This window comes from Coenobita brevimanus, chromosome 21 (assembly GCF_032717465.1).
Source record: "Coenobita brevimanus isolate Jiangsu-jjx chromosome 21, ASM3271746v2, whole genome shotgun sequence".
NCBI lineage: Eukaryota > Metazoa > Arthropoda > Malacostraca > Decapoda > Coenobitidae > Coenobita > Coenobita brevimanus.
The window spans coordinates 2,903,717-2,926,733 of record NC_136974.1 but is presented as its reverse complement, the minus strand read 5'-3'; the positions used below and the strand labels follow the sequence as shown (position 1 = coordinate 2,926,733).

Below are 23,017 nucleotides of genomic sequence, written 5' to 3'. Positions count from 1 at the left end.
CAGCGCTCTTCACTCGTCTGCTTTTGCCTACGACCCGTTGAGGGAGGGCTTCAGGCAGATCGCCAATGCCTACGTCGCCGATCCAGGAAACCGTGGTTTGGTTCAACTGTAGGGCGGGGTACAGGTTTATCAAGCGCCAGGACCACCAGGACACTAGCGCTGATGTCTTCGTGCACCGCCAAGCTATAGTTGCACCAAATCCAAGGCATCTCAGACGTTCTCTCGGGGATGGCGAGGCAATGGAGTTTTCTATCTTTGGGGTTCTAATGGGTCCTGAGCCCCGGGATGTGTCAGGGAAGTGAACATACTTTTACGTGTGACGTAGACTCAGTGGAATGGCAGGGAAACCTTTTGATTGGCTGTGTGTCAGACATCATTCACACACAACGCTGCTGGGTGAGGAAAGATGATCCGGCTTCCCTACTTAGGTAACCCGGGGTCTCCTAAACCCCAGGCACAGAAAATTATTTTTTATATATATCAACTTAAGGCCAAGGGATCTGTCCTTCCATCTAACTTCCTGGCTAGTGACGTCTTCATGGGGTGATGGGGTCATTCCTGGAACTGGCTCTGATTTTGCTCTATAAAGCCAATGGGGTCTGTCAGATCCCAGGTTACCTTACATGCTAGGCCATTGGAAATTCCTTGTGTGCAGTTAACTTTCATTTGCTGTGCTTCTCCTTGTGTTTACAGCAAGTCCCAACATCGGTCTATAGCATATGACCCAAGAGACTGATATTAGCTTTCAGTTTTAAGGTTAGCATATACAACATTCTGCACGTTTTTCATATTTTTCTAAAAATATATTTATTTTTTTGTCTTAAATGAAAGAAAATGGCTAGGAATTATTTGTCTGTTAAAGTACATTTCAATAAATCAAACGTCAATACTTTATTTTTTTTCCTTGCGGTCTGTGAAACCCTGGCTCACCTATTGTGGTAAAAAAAAAAAAAAAAAAAAAATGGTTACCTATCCAGGATTAAATATAAATGGATTTCTAGTTTGGCCAATATTTAATAAGTGATACAGGACAGGAGTTATGTGTCATCCTAACTGTGTCATGAGGCTCTCGCTACGTAAATTTTCTAATTTATTATCTTGTATCCAGGGCGGTCAGTTGCTTTCTTAAGTATGACGCGACAGTAACAGAAATTTCACTCTGGCATCACAATCACTCCCGGCCCATAAAATATACCTAAATTAACAAACAAAATTATAAAAATATCTAGAGACACAGCTACACTCCACTATATTGCCAATGTACCCTATTACTCCTATCATTACCTACGAAGTATAAAAAGAGGAAATCACGGACGGTCGAAGAAATACGGAAAGAAGCGTAGTACAGCGGGAACACCGGCTACGTGTGATCAGGTGGAATGTTTAAAGCAAAAGGGTAGCCAGTAGTGCCAGACATGGGGAATTTTCCCTAGATTTGGGGAATTCAAGGTGTGAATGGGGAAACAGGGAATTCGGGTGTGATTTTGGGGAATTTTCGCATTGTGTTATTTTTTTAAAATCTGGGTAATTTCTTATTATCAACTAAACATATGTGAATCTCACCCTGGGAAGCACATATATACAATTATATATTACTTTTGAAGGTCTCCTCCTGCATTGGAACCACTGAGCTATATAATATGGAGTGGCTTTCGCCGCGGGCGTGTGATTTTGGCGGCCATATTGAAACACCGACACAAATTCAAAATCAAATACTTTATTTCCACTTAGCAGTGATTAATAATAAAGAGACACTTTTTGCTTATCATACAGAAACTGCATAGCTGCACAGCTGACCATGGCACTATATATTACGGAATCATCGGCTGCTTTCCAAAACTCAACTACATTTAGGAAGAAGATTATTTCTCTAGGTTATCATAAGTTCTCTAGATGTTATACACACACCGGTATATATATACATATATATATATATATATATATATATATATATATATATATATATATATATATATATATATATATATAAGTATGCAAAGCACAATGAGTTATAGTTTTGTTACATTAAAAATTAAATATTGATATAAGTAATCCCTTTCATTACTTTCAGCTCACTAATGTTTTATCACATACATATCACTACTTTATTATTTTAAGGTAAATAAAACATACGTGAACACATGGGGAATTTTGGGGAAATTTTGCCACGAAAGTTGGGGAATTTTAGCCTTGGTCGTCTGGCAACACTGAGGGTAGCACAGTTGCGTGGAGACCCTAAGCCTCCTCGTTACTTCATTGCACACAGCTACACTACCTCCCCAACACCCTACGCTGTGAGTACCTCGGTGAAGGTGTTGTACTACTTTGTTATTAGTACTACTGCATGGAAGGCGTATTTCTGATGTGCCTAGCCTTTGACAGCTATAGGAAGTCACTCATAAAGAAATGCTGGTGAACCAGGTAAATATACTTTTAATGAAATTTTAACCATTTGGACAAAACCACAACAAAGAAAATGTACCTACATATATTCAGTGTCAAGTGCCAACTCGGCATGACAGGGAGGTTTTCTCGGCGTATTACATGCACAAGAGTCTGATAATCTTATCATAATGGATGGTTGCACAGTATAACAGAAAAGTCTAACAAGGCAATCTTCCATTATCACTGAGTCGGAATATCTTGAAAAAAAAAAATGCAGTTAGTTTTCGTTACATACTACTGTAAGTCGCTACCACAGGCGTTACGATTCGACTTGTAAGTGAAAAGTTATGGGTACTACTTATTTTAATGACGACCGGAAGTGTCAGTGCTTGTGGTTTTCAATACATTTTAATACAATAATAACTATACACAGACCAGGTCATGGGCTCAATACCCAAAGACCACCGCATATAATATACTAAGACAGTGGCTGCCCTGACTGACATCCAGCAGAGGAGTAGACTGTAGCACCAGTCGAACAGGGCAGTACTCCCGAGGTTGATGGCAAGCTGGTGATAGGGAGAGCTGGAGCTCCCGTTTCACCAGCCCTCAGGACTTGATCCTGACCATCTCCCTTTTCTGAACATTTTCAGTGCATTCATTTACACAGAGAGTAGGCCAGCATGCTCTCATAATACCTCTACCTTCAACTGTCTACACCACACTACATGCGCATAACATGTCACACCTTCTATTCACATCTTTAGTAATGGCCGCTGCAATCTTACAATCAAATGAGGTGGTACCTCGGATTGCCACCACCGGCAGGGTAGGGCTGGCGGCACAGGGTCCTCCCGGTCGCCATCAAGCGACTGTGCCGGCAGCGACTGTTGCTATTTCCGGGAATGCTCGTCGCCGAAGAGGTGACGGTGTGGCCTTATTCTTTACCAACATCCGCGGCCTTACCACAAATTTAAACTCAGTTCATCTTTTCCTTCAGTCCATATCCCCTTTGGCCCTGTTCCTCACAGAACCACAAATCTCACCCTCTACCGATATATCTCCATTTTGTTTTCTCGGTTACCATCTCCTTACAAACTTTCGAAACAAGGGCGGCACCTGTTGTTATATCAAATCCCAATATGCAGTTGATACTATTTTAAACTTCACTTCATCCAGATTTGATTGCTCATTATATAAATTAAATTGCCAAAACATTACCAAATATATCTGTGTAGTTTATCGTTCCCCCAATGCTTCTTCGGAACCCAGTGTATTTGATTCCATATCCACTCAGTTGAGTAACCTTGACCTTGCCCTCGGCAATGAAATTACCATTTTGGGTGATTTTAACATACACAATGTTGAATGGTTATAGCATTCTGCCCGGACTGACGACGCTGGTCTAGAATGCGAGCTGTTTGCGGAATCGTTTAATCTCATCCAGTTGGTAAAGCAACCAACCAGAATACCTGACAATCCTGACCATAATGCCCATCTCTTGGATTTATTCTTGACAAATAATCCAAATCAATACAGGATAGAGATACTGTCACCACTTGGATCCTCTGACCACAATCTCATCAAAGCCTCATTAGTTAACCCTCCCACACCTCCCCATTCCGAACCTGCCAGGGTGACCGGATGGCACTTTGACAGGGCAAACTGGGATGGATTTAGAAATTATCTTGCTGATGTTCCATGGCAGTCTTTCTTCTCTAGTGATCCCAATTCTACCCAGTCCCACATTTGCGACTTAATACTAGCTGGTATGGATTTATTCATACCAAGTCAACAATTCACTAAAAGATCAAACTCTCCAAAATGGTTTGATGCCAATTGTGCCAGAGCAACAGCCCAAAAGTCATTAGCATATAACTCTTACTTAAAATAAAAAACATTTGAATCACTCTCCCAATTTAAAATTGCTAGAAATCATGCAAAAGCTGTATTAAATCTATCTAAATCAAACTTTCTTCAAAAGCAAGCATCAAAACTACTTAACAACCCTAATGACAATAGAATATTCTGGTCAACTCTTAATTCTTTCAATAATAACTTTAACAAGTCATCTACCATTCCCCCACTAAATATATTCAGATGGCAATATTACAAATGATCCACGTGGGAAAGCAGATATCTTTGCTAGTACCTTTGCAAGAAACTACCATAGATGATACCAGCCAGAATGTCTCAGTACTGGAACTTGATTCTCCCGAAATTGCCCCACTTAAAATACAGACAAGATTCGTAAAATCCATCCTAGACAATTTACCTACCAACAAAGCTCCAGGCCTAGATGGAATTCCGCCAATTGTTTTGAAAAAGTGTTCCCCTGAACTTACCTCTGTCCTAGCCAAATTATTCATACTATGCATACGTACTTCTTTATTCCCAAATTCATGGAAAGAAGCCAATATCCACCCAGTTCCGAAGAAAGGAAGTTCGTCTGACCCCTCCAATTACAGACCAATAGCTGTCACATCTTCTCTTGGTAAGGTATTTGAAACTTTAATTAATAAGCATATTGTTATACATCTTGAATCCAACAACTTAATTAGTGATAGACAATACGGTTTTCGCCACGAAAGATCCACCATTGACATACTCAATCTCTTAACTCATACCATCCATCAATCAATTGATCTTTTTGGAGAAACTCATGCAGTAGCTCTTGATATCTCTAAAGCTTTCGACAGAGTATGGCACCGTTCCCTGCTGTCCAAACTCCCTTGCTATGGACTAACGTCTTTTGTTCCTTTGATTTCTTCTTATCTTAGTGACAGGAAAATAAGAGTAAAAGTAGATGATGTATATTCGAATTTCCACTCAACGCCGGCGTGCCGCAGGGATCAGTTCTGGCGCCAACCCTATTTCTGGTTCATATTAATGATCTCTTATCTGTCACTCATAATCCCGTTCACTCATATGCAGATGACTCAACACTACATAGTTCATTCACACTCAGACATCCATTTACAAAGTCTATTATCTGTACCTCTCAACTCAGTACAGCCATCTCCATAAATCAAGATCTAGCTACAATCAGTGAATGGGGACAAAACAACCTTGTCTCTTTTAATGCTAGTAAAACTAAATATATACAGTTTACTAATAGACAGATATTGCCCGATTCGTACATTACCTTCAGTGCTACTAATACTCCCATCTCCAAAAGTATTGAAATTCTTGGTGCCTCACTTAACAGTGCCCTCAGCTGGACCTCTCATGTCAGATCACTTGCTAAAACCGCCTCAAAGAAACTTGGATTATTGTACAGAGTCCGTAACTTCTTCGCCGATGACCAGTTAGCTATAATTTATAAGAGTCATGTGCGCTCTCAGCTTGAATATTGCTCACCCTTGTGGAATGGTTGTGGAGAGGTTGCATTAAGACAACTAGACAAAATTCAGAATAAAGCTGTTAGAATCATTAACAACCCTGCCATTACATATAAACTACCTCCCCTGCAGGTAAGAAGGAATGTTGCCTCCCTTGCATTATTTTACAGATATTTTTTTGGCAAATGCTCAGACGAAGTTGCGTCCATGGTGCACCATGCCTTCCCTCGTGCTACACGGGCATCTGGTAGCGCTCATGACTGGAATGTCACTCAACCATATTGCAGAACTTCTGCCTATCAGAATTCTTTCATTCCCCGAACTGCATCTCTCTCGAACTCGCTTCCCCAGAGTTGTTTTCCTCCAAATTTCAACCCACAACTGTTCAAGTCTAACTGTTACAGATATTTTATGAACAGAGGACACCAGTAATCTGGTGTATGGATTATTTTTTTTTTTTCCCATTTGTTTTTCCTTCCTCCGTTCTGTTATTTAAAAAAAAAAAAAAAATCATACTTTTGGCATAAACGTTCCACAAAATAACTGTCCCCATCACCACGATTAAGTGATAATACCTATCTGACTACCACCAGGCAAACTTATATAAACTGCAAATGACCTCAAGATGGCAGGGGTTTATTCAGTACTATTCTAGAACACAAAATAATAAGTCTACCAAGTAACAGCGTACTAATAATGAGTAAACAAAATAATTAGACGTCATCGTACTTGAGGGTGTGAAGTCTTCATACATGTGCAAGGAATAATTGAGTCCAACCTCCAGCAATCAGAGGCTGGGATTTTAGACGTAGAAAGCAACAAAAACTGAGCAGCAGTGAAAAGCATCATATTGCCACAAAGAAACATATGCTTGGATAGTGTGTGTGTGTGTGTGTGTGTGTGTGTGTGTGTGTGTGTGTGTGTGTGTGTGTTGGGGGGGGGCTATGTCTGGGTACCTGATGGGGGGGGTGAGTGGATATGGAAGGGGGTTGATCAGGACTGAATGTAGCAATCAGGAAAACGGTGCCATGATTCTTTGTGGATTTACTAGTATGAACTATTGATGACTCACTGTCAAATCCTAAGCAGTTTATCACCAAATCTTTCTTTTCACCGATATGATTCCATGAAAGCATTTATGTAAGGTAGTTAACAGTTTATTTTACTGTCATAGCTCATTTATTAAGAATATTTACTGGCCTGCCGAAAATAGGGGGGCATACGCCCCCCAAGCCCCTCCCTACCCAGAATTCATGCTTTGTGTGTGTGTGTGTGTGTGTGTGTGTGTGTGTGTGTGTGTGTGTGTGTTCTTACCTAATTATATATTCACAGGAATGTGTCAAGCTCGTTACTGTCCCGTGTATTAAACCATTTTCATCAAACATATCCTTAAATTTTTGAATAGTTTTGGCACACCATATCATTCGGCAGCGCATTCCACTGATCAGTTGCCCTATTTCGGAAACTAAATATCCTTATGTCCCTATCACCTCTCTTTTTACGTAGTTTTTTGCAGCGTCCTATTGTTAATGCTTCCCCTTAGGTTATATACTCATTTATGTCTATTTTCTCTTTCCTGGGATGCATTTATATGGCATGATCATGTCTCCTCTTCTCCTTCTCTCCTGTAGTGTTGGTAGTTTCAGTTGTTCTAGTCTTTCTACGTAGCTTACATCCCTTAAGCTTGGTACCCATCTCGTACAGCCCTTTGTACTTTTTCAATCTTATCTATGTGTTTTTTGAGATGAGGATTCCAGACTACTGATGCATACTCCAGGGTTGGTCCGACGAATGATATTATCTTTCTCAGCATGCCATCATTTATATATGTGAATGCTATTCTCATAATAGCGAGCACTGTATACATGTTCCGTACCTTCTCACTGATGTGGTCAGCCGGAGATAGTCTGTTACTGATAATCACTCCTACCGCAGGTCCTTCTCCCTTTCTGATATGTATAGGTTTCAACTTCCTAACTTATAATCCCAGTCTGGTCTTTTTTCACTTACCAAACTTAATTACATGACACTTGTCCACACTGAAGTCGATGTGCCATTTACTGCTCCATTCATTAAGTTTATTTAATTCTTCTTGTAGGTCTCTGCAAGAATATGTGTTAGTAATTCTCCTTTGTATTTTTGCATCATCAGCAAACATGTTTAGATAGCTTCCATTTCCAATGTTACTGTCTGTGTCATTTATATATACTAAAAACATAACTGGTGCCAGCACTGAACCCTGTGGAACTCCGCTAGTCACTTCCCTCCATGGTAATTTCCCCGTGATACTGTTCTCATTTCCCTTTTTCTGAGAAAATCTTGCATCCAACAATACAGGTTGCCTTGGATTTCTCCTGATGGTACGGTTTCCATAAAAGTCTTTGGTGCTGTACTCGGTCAAATGCTTTCTTGAAATCTAAATTGATACTGGCCACCCATCCTTCTCTCTTCTGTAATGTTTCTGTAACTCTATCATAGTAGCTTAACAGATTAGTAACACATGATTTTCCCTTTCTAAAACCGAACTGCCTTTCTGTTATCATACTGTTTTCTTCTAGATGGTTTACCCAAACTTTTCTTATCAGCTTTCCTAGTATACTACAACACTGGTCAGTGATACTGGTCGATAGCTGAGTGATTCTGTCTATTCTCTTTCTTGAATAAGGGAACAATGTTTGCTTTCTTCCAAATATCAGGTAGTTTACCTTGACCTAAGGATTCCTTGAATATTAAATACAATGGTCTGCTTAACTCTTCTGCACATTCATGTAGCACCCAACCTGAAATTTCATCAGGAATACATCCTTGTCAAAAATCCAATACACCCTTGTCAAAAATCCAATACACCTTTGTCAGAAATCGAATACACCTTTGTCAGAAATCAAATACATCCTTGTCAAAAACCCAATACACCTTTGTCAAAAATACAGTACACCCGTGTCAATAAATACAATAGGCCCTTGTCAAAAATCCAAAAGGCTCGTCAGAAATCCAATGCACCCTTGTCAAAAATACAGTACGCCCTTGTCAAAAAATACAATAGGCCTTTGTCAGAAATCCAATACGCTTACGCCACTTCATATTCAGCGATACAAACACCCAGACAACAGAACACGACCCCACCAAGCTACTGCATTTAGAACAAACCTCCACTGCCATGAAATACAAGCTGATATACTGACATCCACATTTAACTCACTCACCCTTTGCATCCTTGGCCCTAACCTCCTACTAAGCTAAAGCCTCAGTAGTTTTAATATGTGACGTTTCTTTGAAGTTTCTTACTGATTTTATTGTAAATGTTGAGAAAATGAGACTTCCTTCTTTTTTTTTTTTTACACCATTACTCTTATTTTTACTAGTAGATTTTTTTAATGACTTTTTTTTTTTTACTGGTAGAAATGCTTCCCCCCCCCTTTTTTTTTTTTGCATGATTACTCGATTTCTTTTTTTTCTGGTGACATAATTCAACACTTACAGACCCACATCGAACTGAACTTAAATTTTCCGGAAGGCAGAGAAACTTTGTGACATTACGGTGTCTCGGTCAGTGTGTGTTTTGGAAGGTCAGCATGCATTATGGAGGGTACAGTACAGTTTTGTGGAGAGAGAGAGAGAGAGAGAGAGAGAGAGAGAGAGAGAGAGAGAGAGAGAGACCCCTCAGTCATGCCAAGTAAAACTCTCAAGGTTACTGCCTGTGCAGAGGGCCAGGAGTGTGAGTGTACGTTTGGCAGGCAGAGAGGAATTTAGCATCGAATTATTCGCATCCTAGCCAGGCAGCAGCCATATTATGCCCCCTCCCATCTCTCTCTGATCATGGGGGCAGGGTGGCTCAGTGATAGAGCGCTTGACTCGAGACCATAGGATAGAGTGTTTGCGTCCCGCCCAGGTAGCTGCCTTGCTGGGAGTGGTAGCGCTCTTCCGTTACCTTGCAGGGCTACATGATCTATCAAGGTCTAGCTCGGAGAATTTATTCCCTATATTCTCTCTGATCCAGGATGGCCAAGAAGTATCTTTGTAAGGAATAGAGAGTACGCATACTCACTCTTTGGGAACAGAGTATTCTAATGATTGTTATTTGTGCTCGTATTTTTATTTGTTTATTTTTTTACGTGTCCGACTCTGGCCAAAGGCTTCACGGCCTACCCCAAGGCCCAGTAGTCCTACACACCTCCACATGTCACCACTTCGGCGCTAACACCCACCGTCCATACCGAATTCATGCAAGAGCTGTCTCATACAGGACTGGTGTACTGGTATTAGCGGGAGTATCTTTACATGTCGGCGGGTCTTCTTGTAGATCAGTGAAGTCTACTTTTTTTACATTCAAATCCTTAAGTTGTTCCCTGCCCCAGCCAGGATTCGATCCTGAGTCCATTAAGACTGCAGGCCGCCTCTCTGCCGATTCAGCTACCGCCAAGTTCAAAAGCCATCATTTGCTGCCTGCTTGCTGCCGTCCGGAATCTGCCTTATTACCTTAACCTGTCCTATCATTCCGGTACGGCCTGTGGACCCTCCAGGGAAACGTCGTCTGTGGCATTTTGGAGCCGCGAACTGGGAGGCCCTCAGGCAGTACTTCTTTGATTTTCCCTGGAATGATTATTGCTTCCATGGCCGTGAGCCATCTGAGTGTGCCTTGCGCATTACGGAGGTTATTCTCTCGGGCATGGAAGCATACATTCCTTTCTCATATCCTTTGACTAACGCAAGAAAGCCTTGGTTTAATCACGCTTGTTCTAATGCTGTCCGCAACAAGGAGAGGGCCTACAAAAGGTACCGGAGCCAACCCACCCCTGAATCACATCATCTTTACGTTTCTGCCCGGAATCGTGCTAAGTCTGTTCTTCGCTCTACTAAAAATAATTTCATCCATACTAAATGCTGTCAACTCTCCAACTCGAATTCTTCCCGCTCCTTCTGGCACCTTGCCAAAAATCTTTCTAACAACTTTACCTCATCATCCTTCCCTCCTCTTTTCTACTCTGATGGTTCTGTAGCTATTTCTTCTACTGATAAAGCAGATCTCTTCGCACAGACTTTCTCCTCCAATTCCACCTTAGACGATTCCGGTGCTGTTCCTCCATCACTTCTCCCCTCTGACTTCCTCATGGCTGACATTAAAATTTCTTCAGTTGATGTATTTTCTGCCATCACTGGCCTCAGTACTAACAAGGCATATGGGCCTGATGGGGTCCCTCCTGTTGTTCTCAAGAACTGTGCTTCTGTGCTTACACCCTGCCTAGGCAAACTCTTTCGCCTTTGTCTGTCAACTTGTACCTTTCCTTCTTGCTGGAAGTTTGCTCTCATTCAGCCAGTCCCAAAGAAGGGTGACCACTCCCAACCCTCCAACTATCGTCCAATTGCTTTAACGTCCTGTATTTCAAAAGTTTTCGAGTCAATTCTTAATAGAAAAATTTTAAGGCATCTTTCCTATCACAACCTTCTTTCCGATCGTCAGTATGGGTACCGTCAGGGACGCTCCACTGGCGATCTTCTCACCTACCTTTCAGACTCCTGGTCATCCTCCTTTCGGAACTTCGGCGAAAGCTTTGCCATTGCACTTGACATCTCAAAGGCTTTCGATCGAGTCTGGCATAAATCTTTAATTTCCAAACTGCCCTCCTACGGTTTCTATCCTTCTATCTGTGCCTTCATCGCTAGCTTCCTTTCTGGTCGTTCTATAGCCACTGTTGTAGACGGCCATCGTTCTTCTCCTAGATCTATCAACAGTGGTGTTCCTCAGGGCTCTGTCCTGTCACCAACTCTCTTCCTTTTATTCATCAATGATCTTCTAAGCTGTACATCTAACCCTATCCACTCATACGCTGATGACTCCACCCTTCACCTTTCCATTCGGTTCCCGCAACGCCCATCTCAACAGTTACTTCAAGAAACAAGGGATGAGGCTATGGCACACCTAATGTCTGACTTGGCTCGTATCTCTGACTGGGGTAAAAATAATATGGTTGTCTTTAATGCATCTAAGACTCAGTTCTTACACCTATCAACCCGACAAAATCTTCCACAGGTATACCCATTAATGTTTAATAATATTCAGCTTAATCCTGCATCATCCTTGAACATGCTTGGGGTTTCATTTACTCGGGACTTATCTTGGAAAGATCATATTACATCTCTTGTAAAATCTGCTTCCAAAAGATTGGGTGTGCTAAGCCGACTCCGCTCTTTCTTTACCCCTGCACAATTGTTGTCTCTATACAGGGGTTTTATCCGCCCCTGCATGGAGTACAACTCTCATGTGTGGGGAGGCTCCCCACATATAGCTCTTCTCAATAGGGTGGAGTCAAAGGCTTTTCGTCTCATTAACTCTCCTCCTCTTACTGACTCCCTTCAACCTCTGTCTCTTCGCCGCACTGTTGCATCTTTATCTCTTTTCTATCGCTACTTTAATGGTCACTGCTCCTCTGAACTGTCTGCTTGCATTCCTCCACCTCTACGACGTGCGCGTAGCACCCGTCTGGCAGCAAACTCTCATCCCTTTTCTGTCCAACTCTCTAATGCAAGAGTTAACCGTTACTCCCAGTCTTTCATTTATGCAACAGGTCAGCTCTGGAACTGTCTCCCTCTATCTGTATTTCCTGCTGCCTATGATCTCCAGTCTTTCAAACGCAGTGTGTCCAGGCATCTCAAAATGATCGGATCTTGAATTTGGCTCTCTAATGTATTTTGTTTTTCTCTTGGAGGGAACTGTTACTGCGGGCTCATGGCCTTTGATTCCTTCTTCCTCGCATAAAAAAAAAAAAAAAAAAAAAAAAAAAAAAAAAAAAACCCTGCCATGACTCCTACACAAACGCATCCCCGGCCACCCTAGGATGACCTCCAGAGACAGACCATACCATACAGAGAAAAGTGACGAGGGAGCGGACAATATCGTCCACTCTGATAAAACAGAACTCCAAGCTGCTCAAGAACATCTCCATCGGGACCGTATGTCATCGGCTGCAAAAGGAACTTGACTTGTTCACGTGCATACAACGCCAGCGGGGTAAGGTATGGCACAAGGGGGTAAGACATGAGGGGTATATGGGTCAGAGGGTAAAATGATCAGAACTATATAATTTTCAGGGCTGTCGAGAGTATGCATCATGAAATGAAAACATCTTTAAAAGTGGATGATGTATAAAGTTAGTTCATCTTGAGCGTTCCATTGAAACAGGGATGTATACTGTCATCACTGCCTATTCTGACGTAAATGTTACAGGCTGATTGTGAACTTAGTCTTTTCGTGAAATAGCTTTTTTTTTTTTTTTTCGTGAAATATTAAATTGGAATGGGTTAATAATGGCTGTGGTTAGGTTAGGCTGGGAAAATGTAGGTTAGACAAGGTTAGGCTAACTTAAAATAAGGGTAGGTTAGGTAGGTTAATTTTAGTTAATTATGGTTATGGTTGATTTAACTAAACTGTACCTTATTCTGAATTAACCTCTTCTAACTTCTAACCTAACCTTAGCCTAAATTGTCAGCCTAACGAACCTAACCTCAGCCTAACGAACCTAACCTCAGCCTAAATAACCCTAACCTAATTTGACCCAATATAACTTTATTTTAAAAACTGACTAGTCATGTACGAAATGACTGATTTCAAATCCTACTTGTAATAAGACGAATGGAGTAAAGAGAGGAGTGAAAGCAAGGACACGGCGGCATAGGGACTGGATCTGAGCGGAGGAGGTAATACGAGTATGTGGGAACTGTTTGCACTAGTCCTTGCAGGTGAGGCAGCATTGATAACAGATGTGGAGCAGAGATTATGAAGTCACGTGGAGCCCATAGGTAGTGGATTTAAAAGGCGAAATTTATCAAAGGCGAATTTAGAGAAAAGCAACGTGATGGAATTTGAAAGTAACACAAAGAGATGAAGTGAGTATTGAGGCTGAGAAATGGAGAGTGCATGGGTGCTGCAGTATTTAGGGAGTTTTGTGAACGAATAATAATATTGAGGATGGGTTGGAGAAAAAAGGTGCAACAAATAAGAAAGGTGACAGTGACGAGAAATAGGAATAGTAAGCGAGGAAAGGAAGAAGGCACTGCACGAGACTGTATTACTGCCAACACTATCGTACATCGTATAGCGCGAATGATGCTTGACATAAATCTACAGTGAGAGCCGCTGGAACAAACCAACCTCATAAGTACTTGTGAACTGACATGGGGGAAGAAAGAGAGAGTTGAAGAGACTCGTGAAGAATGCGGTGTAGAGGCTGGACAAGTGGGAAAAATAACAAGTACTCAGAGGTGGCAAAAAGGGAGGGAAAGGAGTCGGACTGCGAGACTGACTAGAAAAATGTGAGTGAGGCGGATGAGAGAAGAGGGAGACCCAGAATGGAGAACGAAAACGAATTATTATGGTCGTTACTGATTAGGGACGGGAACACCAGACAGCCTTTTTGTCGCAGTCGCCCCTCTGAAGCAGTGGCATTATAATTTTGTTACGTACGGAGTCGGTAATAATACAAACTCACCAGCACACTTTGTAAACTAAACTCACGGTAAACAGCATGGCATTGTTATATTCTCTGTCCATCTTAACTTGGCCTAAAACTGCCATCTCTTCATCATAAATGCTAAGTTATTGCAAAGGATTACAATACGGTGCTACTCACGGATAAATGTAATGGAAAGGATGTAGAGCCGCAGCACTGTCTCACTCTACTATTGAAATAAGAGTGATAAGCTCAAGGAAATGGACTCAAATCAGCATGCTAAGAGGGAAAAGCAATAGTTCTGAATATATGCATGTGATCGAGCAAACGGTTCCACGGTGATGATGAGGGTGGGAGAGAGGACCATTCTGCACTTCTGTCCCAGCCCACCCCCATCAACCACCTTTCTTCCATTTCCTCTAAAAACAAAACAGAATATTAAGCATCATCTTAAAAATCAGTGTGGAAAATACAAATGTTTGGATAAATTAAGTTTCAGGATACGGTATATGTGATCGTAGTGAAATTGAGGACTATGGGGTAGATCTGGTGGCTCACTGGTTATTGCATTTGCTTCCAGATCTGCGGTGCCATGAGTCTGGGTTCATATCCAGTCGTGGGGGACATTTAAAACAGGTGCTGGTAGTACGACCATTCACGTTATAGCACACGCTGACAACCTTTTGATTCATACCGATATAAAGACTTACACACAAACACAGGCAACACAGCATTTGGATAATCGTCAATACAAGCACGTACCTCGTTCTGATGCCTACCTTGCCAGCATGAGGGATTGAAAATTCTGACTATCGTTCCCACTCATGAGAAGGTTTAGTCAAGGTGTAGGTACAGTAATTGCATACCGGTATATCAGTCAGGGAGTGTTCCGGAGGCAGTAGGTCCCGTCCCTGACTGAGGGACACTCAAGGCAGTAATGCTGAAGGCTGTTGGTGTTAGGACGGTCACATAGTTCGCAGAAGTGAGGCACGTCCCCTGCCTCAGAGACTTGCCAGACAGGGCGATATCCAAGCCGAAGTCAAGAAGACACATTGCCTGCGAACCATAAGTCTATGCCGACAATACTTGCGACGAGATAGACGGAAGTGGTCATAGTGATGGATGGGTGCACTCTGAGTCCGCTCAGCGTTCCTGCAATGGACTGTATGGAGAAAAGCGGCTGAATGTATCTTCTTTTGTAGCAGAGGAGGGAGGATGTAGCATCATCAGGTAGAGGCAGTCCACAGGCATTTTTCGCGAGGAGATTAACAGTGTCATTGGCTGTAATTCCAACATGCGAAGGAATCCACAAGAATGATAAAACAATTTTCACGAGCTGCCACTAACTGACATGAGGTTTGTCGAACCAAGCGGTGGCATGTGGGTTTTGGAGGCAAGATGGCTTGAAGGGCACTCTGAGGGTCACATTCGCTACACCATTCAGTCTTCGCTGAGATAGGAGACTAACTGCATGCAAAAGCCCCTGTAGCTCACAGTAGGTAGAGCTAGATGAGGTTGGTAGTCTGTGGCCAATCCTGCCTTCCTCCAGTGGGTAAAACTCGGGTGAGTAGATGGCGCATCCAGCATTCCCATCTGCTCGCATGGAACCATCGATGCAGAGATGGTGTTCAGCAGGAACTGAGGAAGAGACTCTTACCATGGTCTCCAGAACTAGTTGTTTCTGGAAGAGTGGTAGGTCTGCCTTGGGGGTAGGAGTAAAGCAGACTTCAAGATGAGGAATCCTCCAAGAAGTGGACGCTCATCCACTTCTGCCACTGGAACATTAATATCGAGTCTTTGTAGGATGGAACAGGCTGTATTAACGAGGGTGTGGACGCCGGGCCGAAGTGGAGGTCAAGGTGTAACAGGGTCAAGTGAAGTTCTGATGACATGAGAATAATGAGGGGCAAGATGGGACGGGTGAAGGCATTTGACGCAGAAGTATGAGACACTGGCACATATTCTCTCAACAAGGGTGGAAAGACTGAGTTCAGTTTGCATGTTGACTATTCTAGTGGGAATGTGACAGCCCAGGATGTATCTCATTACTTTGTTCTGAAAACTTTCAATGGGTTCTAAGGATGTTTTCGGGAGTTGACTGACAGCAGGGGAGAAGTAATTACAACTGATCATATGAATACAATGTGGAGAGTTCCGGTCACATGGATAGAGATTTCGGCAGCATTGTTGGCGAGCCACGTGAGGGGAATTAAGAGCTGCTGCAGCCGATCTAGGAGGTCTCGGATGATGGGATGAACACGTTGTCTTACTTGTATGGTTGGGGTAATCTGTACAGGTGCACCCAGGTAGAGGTACTGCCTGCACCGGGAAATGACACTATTTCCTACAGTGAATTCCAGAGGACTGGAAATCAGGTATAATTGTTCCTTTATACAAAGGAAAAGGGGACAGAGAAGTATGTGGTAACCATAGGGGTATTTGCCTTCTTAGTGTGACTGGTAAAATATACGGTAGAATACTCATTGATAGGGTTAGGCATAGGACAGAGGAGCTAGTTGGAGAAGAACAAGGGGGATTTAGGAAGGGAAAAGGATGTGTAGATCAGATGTTTGTTCTAAGATATTTAGAGGAGAAGTATCTAGAGAAGGGAAGGAAAGTGTATGCTGCCTTCATGGACTTGGAGAAAGCTTATGACAGAATAGATAGGCAAGGTATGTGGAAGGTATTAAGAATATATGGAGTGGAGGGGAAATTGTCGAGTGCTGTGAAGAGTATGTACGAGGGAGCTAGGGCTACGGTGCAAGTGGATGGTGAGCTGAGTGAGTTCTTTGATCTCAATGTGGGACTGAAACAGGGTTGTGTGATGTCTCCATGGCTGTTTAATATATACATGGATGGGGTTGTAAAGGAGGTGCAAGGTAGGGCAGTGGATGTGGGGCTGGCTCTAATGAATGAGGGTGAGATTTGGAAGCTTCCGGTGTTGCTGTTTGCTGATGATACAGTATTGTTGAGTGAAGATGAATGGGAGTTGCAAGGTTTGGTGAATGAATTTGGGACAGTGTGTAGGAAGAGGAATCTGAAAGTTAATGTAAACAAAAGTAAAGTTATGGTGTTTGAGAGGACTGAAGTCACAGAGTGTGCGGTGAGGTTGGATGGTGAGGATATGGAGAATGTGAGTGCATTCAAGTACTTGGGTAGTGTGATGAGTAAGGATGGAACTTTGGGGGATGAAGTGCGTGAAAGGGTACAGCAGGGAAGGAAGGTTGTTGGTACACTGAAAGCAGTGATGAGAAATAGGGAGGTGAGTATGGAAGTTATGAAGTCACTGCATGATAGTATTGTGATCCCTACCCTGAAGTATGGAAGCGAGGCGTGGACCTTGCAAGAGAGGAACAAGTCAAGAGTGACAGCAGTGGAAATGAATTACCTGACAGTAGCATGTGGAGTGACGTGGAGGGGCAGGTTGACGAATGAAGATGTGAAGGAACGTTGTAGGGTAGATGTGGATGTGGTTGAGAAGATTAGGAGAAATACACTGAGGTGAGTTGGACATGTGAAGAGAATGGAGAATGAAAGACTGACTAACAGGGTGTATGTAGGTGAGGTGGAGGGAGGGAGAGGGAGGGGTAGACCAAGGATGAAGTGGAGAGATGGAGTTGAGAGGTATATGAGAGGGGGGGGGTGAGTTGGGAGGAGGGTAGTCAAATGGTGGGTGACAGAGCGACTTGGAGGCGTTTTGTCTGCGGCCACCCTTTGCGGGATTAGGGCATCGGGCTATAGATAGATAGATAGATAGAATTCTGGAAGCGTTCCTGGGTTGCGGGAAGAGATGATTCTCCTTTTTTCTGTGGGAAAGGATGAGGCCACAAATGGAAGACGACTGACAGAATGACTGAAGGATGCACTGAAGATCTTCTGGAGTGCTGGCCTGAATGCAGATATCAACATAACAAGTAACAGTGGTTCCGGGAATGTTGGGAAGAAGCAAGAGTAACTGGTGCATGAGTACAATAAGAAGAAACGTGCTTAGAACACCACCCTGCGGAGAGCTAAGTTTGAAGGCCCTGAAGGAGCTACATGCGCCCTTAAAAAGGACACACGAGGTTCTATTACGGAGGTAACCCAATACCCATCTCAAGTGGTTTCCTTGGACACCAAATTCCACCAGCTGATCGAGGATGATATCTCTGCAACATCCGAGGCACTTTTAAGATCAATGAATGCTACAGCACCAGTGGGACAGAGGAGGGTACAGAGGTCCATCAGACAGTGGTGTGTACTTCTTTGTGGCAATAAATCATACAGTCTAGATGAGAGTTTGTCCTCCAGCCGAAACATGAGACTGGTAAGGATGATGCGTTCGAGCACCATGCTGAAGCAGGAAGTGAGGGAAATAGGTCTGAATTTCTCAGTACTAGGTTTCGGAATGGGCATAATTGTGTTGGAGGACCAAACATTAAGCCCATAACCCTTACAGAAGCAAAGATTGTAGAACTATTGCAGGAGGTTGCCAGTTCCTGGCAACCTCCTGCAACGGTTCTGAACATACGGGAACACTGACAGGAATTCACCACTTCCGACCCTGTCTATGATGTTCGTACGTCGTCTTGAGATACATACGATGCGGGAGGTGACAGCTGACATCTCAACCTTAGATATCTCCTGATCAGGACAGAACATCTTGGTGACCTCAGATAGCCAACAATGCTTTATATCGACAGTCGGGTACTCTTTGAAGAGGAGTTTGATGTACTCAGCCCAGGGAGCAAATGCTGGAGGACTTCATGCAGGCTGGGAAGGTGTCTTCTGAGGAGTGAGGCGAGGAAGAAAGTGATCAGGAACTTTGAGCTGAGAAGTGTCCGAAGGGTGTTCCACGGGGTGTTTGGTGGAGGTGGAGCCCTGGATGTCATGATGGGGGGCTACAGGTTGAGGCAGCCTGGGAGTCACCATGACTGCAATAGATGTGGAGCCCTGGTGTCTATGAAGGTCAATTGAGGCCAAGCTTCCTCAGGCGGGACGTTGTCGTCACTAAGTGCTAGGTCAAACTCAAGATTAGCGAGGGTGGCATGTCCTGGGTAGCGTTCAGAATGCTGGCAACAGTTTCAACAGTGGAGTGGAGTTGGTGCATGTGCTCAGGCAGAGTGACGTAGTCATGACGATACTTCACATCACGCTCCTCACACTGCGCATTCGCGCACACAAGAACTACCAACCAGAGGGGGCTCGCCAGATTTTATTTATTTTTTTTTATCACAAATACTGACAATATCCAAAAACCCTTAAATTCCCAGGTGACACTATACTAAAGACTCTGGCAGCTATCTAGATCCTTCAGAATTTCGTGAAAATCAGGAGAGCTTTCTCACGGGTTTCATTTTCCGCCAGCGGCTGGCTCCTTGAATAGGTGCCCTACACTGTATATTATTATTATTATTATTATTATTATTACTATTACTATTACTACTACTACTACTACTGCTTTTATCATTTACAGGAATATCTCAAAATGTCGGTGGTGCTGTACCACTCACCTATGTCTGCATACTGCCGGTCTGTCCTGCTGGTGGCCAAGGCTGTGGGGGTCCCTCTTGATCGGCGTATAATCAACGTCTTCGAAAACGAACAGTTCAAACCGGAATTTGTGGCCATCAACCCACAACACACCGTCCCTACACTGGTTGACGGCGACTTGGTGCTCTGGGAAAGGTGCTGTGTCAGACGATGTTTATTTCTTAGCATCAGGGGTGCTGAATATATCTGTACCCTTATACACACCCTTGCCATTCTGCATCAGATTTTTAAGCAAGACCTTTCCTGATATAACCATCCTTTTCTAACTTCATACTGGGTAGTAGTTAGCTGAAATATCGATGATCATTGAATCTAATGTGAATATCAGAGTAGTTAAGAATTCAATTTGGTAATATGTGACTGAAACTACAAAAGGTTAATATTAGACTGTGACTGGTTCCCTGACAGCCGAGCCATACTGACCTATCTGGTGGGACGCTACGGGAAGGACAAGACTCTTTACCCCGACGATGTTAAGGTCAGGGCCAAGGTGGACGCTCTTCTATACTTCGACTGTGGTACCCTCATGCAGCGCTGGAAGGCAGTTGTGGTCTGTCCCTTCACTCCGTTGTCATAAAGTTTACTACTACTGTATACTGCCCATGTGAACACAACTAGGACCTACTATAAATACAAGAGGCTGTAACAGCAGGCGCATGCATTCATAAACCAATTTATTTCCTTTGAACAGTAAGAGTATCCCGATTAGATTAAAATATGAACGAGGAGTATGACAGACTAATATAAATTGCATATTTTCACTGAAGTGTCTTTAACTTTGAATTAATTTTCCTCAGTTTTACATAATTCAGTTTTACACTGAATTACTTTTTCTGAAACTTACATCTTTCATTAATATATCGAATTAATTTTCCTCATATTTACTTATTACTTGTCTTTAAAGGTCCCACTGATGGGCGGCAGTACCCACACACCATCCCCAGAAAGCCTCAAACAGCTCCACGAGGCCCTGAGCTGGCTGGAGACAATGCTGATCCGACACAAGGGTAAGTTTGCAGCGGGGACTGAGGATCCGACTGTGGCTGACTTTGCCCTGGTGGCCGGCATGTCCAGCTATGAGGCATGTGGGTTCTTCCAGGCTGAGACCTACCCTGTGCTCGGTGCCTGGCTGGAGCGCTGCAAGAAGGTGATGCCAGGCTACCAGGAGATGGCTGGCGACGATGCTGCTAAGTTTGCAGAGCTCATGCGGTCCAAGATGAATAAGGCGTGAGTGCACTGCCTCTGCTGAACTACTCCAGTGTCAAGTAATAAGGACTGTTTACCGACTAGATAGTAGATGCTTAGACGTCTCAACTGGCAGTATTATTTCAACTGTATTATAATGTAACATAGCAGGAAGTTAATCTGTTCGTCTTTGGATAAGTAACCATACACCAGAAGAATATAAATAGGCTACTGTTAATACCGTTTGGCATTCCATTGGTTTGTCTTGTTGAATCCAAGAGGAGGTGGAAAGATGATGCTAAATTATAAATCATGGAGGTGTGAGCATCCAGGAGGGCGAAATGCGTGTGTGGAACAAAACAAATTGGAATAAAGTGGTTTATGGGGAATGATTCGTTATTAATGACATAACAGTCAGGAAGCGAAGCTGCGGGCAAACTGAAGAATTATAAGTAGGGTCTGACTGAATATCTTTAACTTGCTTTGGAACTGACCATCATGTAATACAAGCGACGGACTAAATATGGGTGAATGAGGCTACGTTGTGCTTGTGGCCACCACCTCGATAGAACAGGTAACGGAGAACATGTTTAACATAAACATGTGCATTCATCGACCGAGTACCTACGTTGTGCGCTGCCATTCCTGTCAACCAGCATATTCGTTAGCCGGGAAAACTGTCACGCGGTATAATCGTTAGCTGGCATAACTCTCAGCCAGCATAATCGTCACCTGACATACGAGTAACTGCCAACTATCATAGCCGTGAAAAGAGCAACTGTTAAAATTTTCTTGCTTGCAGTAACCAGAAACATTAGTCCAGTGGTCTTTTCAGGTACTTTTAGGCAGTGATGTGAACAAATTATTCCTGGAGTCAATATAGGCAATTATCCACTTTCATGCGACATCAGTCATCATTATCCAGTTTATTTTTTATTTTTATTTTTCTTACTCTGGTCCAGCTAGTTCAACTGTGGTTCATCGGGGTCAGGTCAGGACTAACTGGGTCTCTTCCGAAGCAGTCAACACCTTCCATTCGGTGACATTTCTTCTGCATATTATTCTTGTTCATTTTACTTTACCTTGGCCTAAAACTGCCATCTCTCCACATCGAATGCTGAGCCGTAACAAGAGATTAACACCATAATACAACGCTAGTCATAAAGATGTGCTATGGAAAGATCTAGTGACTTTGCATTATGTTATTCCGCCATTGTGCAACAGGCTGCAACAGGATGAAAATCTGGGCTAAAATTGGGAACAAGAACTATGACTTCACACGATTTTATCTGACGTTTGAGCAACCTTTCATCCCGAAGGAGTTAAGAAAGATACACACACACACACACACACACACACACACACACACACACACACACAGCAGGTCAATTTAGGTCAGTTAAAGTCCAGTCATCCATTTAAATTCAGATAGACCCATTAAGACCATTTAGGTCCATTAAGATTTAATTAGGTCCAATTAGCGTTCCACAGGTACAGGTCCAACTAATCGTGAAAGGGAAGGTGTAAGACGAAGGTGTAAGCCCCAAAGTTATTACAATATTTTCTTTCCGTATGTGATGATGTGAAAATGTCTGGGCTTTGTGTATCGCTGCTAACTGTACTCCAATATGGGATGCAGGCTAAAAACAACCAATGATTACAGGTGTCCCCAAAATGATCAACCCCAAAATATCAGAAATTAGAGGTATGGTTACAGGTCTTCTCACTCAGCTTTAATAATAGGACCCTAAGCTATAACTCAACACTAGTCTACCTGGAAATTAAGGCGAGGAAAAGGTTCTGTGTGAGTGGAAAGGACAGAGAGAAATGAAAGAGAGTGGAAAGCTGAAAGGGTGAAAGATGTCTGCTTTGCTATTAACATGTAATTGTTCAAAGATTTTATGTCCATCACTCTGCATAGCTCGCTTGTGTGTGTGTGTGTGTGTGTGTGTGTGTGTGTGTGTGTGTGTGTGTGTGTGTGTGTGTGTGTGTGTGTGTGTGTGTGTGTGTGTGTGTGTGTGTGTGTGTGTGTGTGTTCATTTCTACCATGATGTGTTAAGAGTGATGAGTAAAAGTACTGAAACCACATGAATGCCCTGCCATCAGAAGGTAAAGTTCGTGTGATGTTTG

General features: G+C 42.9%; 1 protein-coding gene across 1 annotated transcript; it reads left to right on the top strand.

Moving 5' to 3' along the window:
• The first annotated feature begins 2,229 nt into the window (after window positions 1-2,229).
• Window positions 2,230-22,291, top strand: LOC145392182 (glutathione S-transferase 1-1-like). The gene is made up of 4 exons (XM_080266630.1): window positions 2,230-2,294; window positions 19,626-19,837; window positions 20,111-20,252; window positions 20,607-22,291. The coding sequence occupies exons 2-4, from the start codon at window positions 19,638-19,640 to the stop codon at window positions 20,931-20,933; spliced, it is 669 nt and encodes a 222-aa protein (XP_080122756.1). The 5' UTR covers window positions 2,230-2,294; window positions 19,626-19,637; the 3' UTR covers window positions 20,934-22,291.
• Window positions 22,292-23,017: the final 726 nt, after the last annotated feature.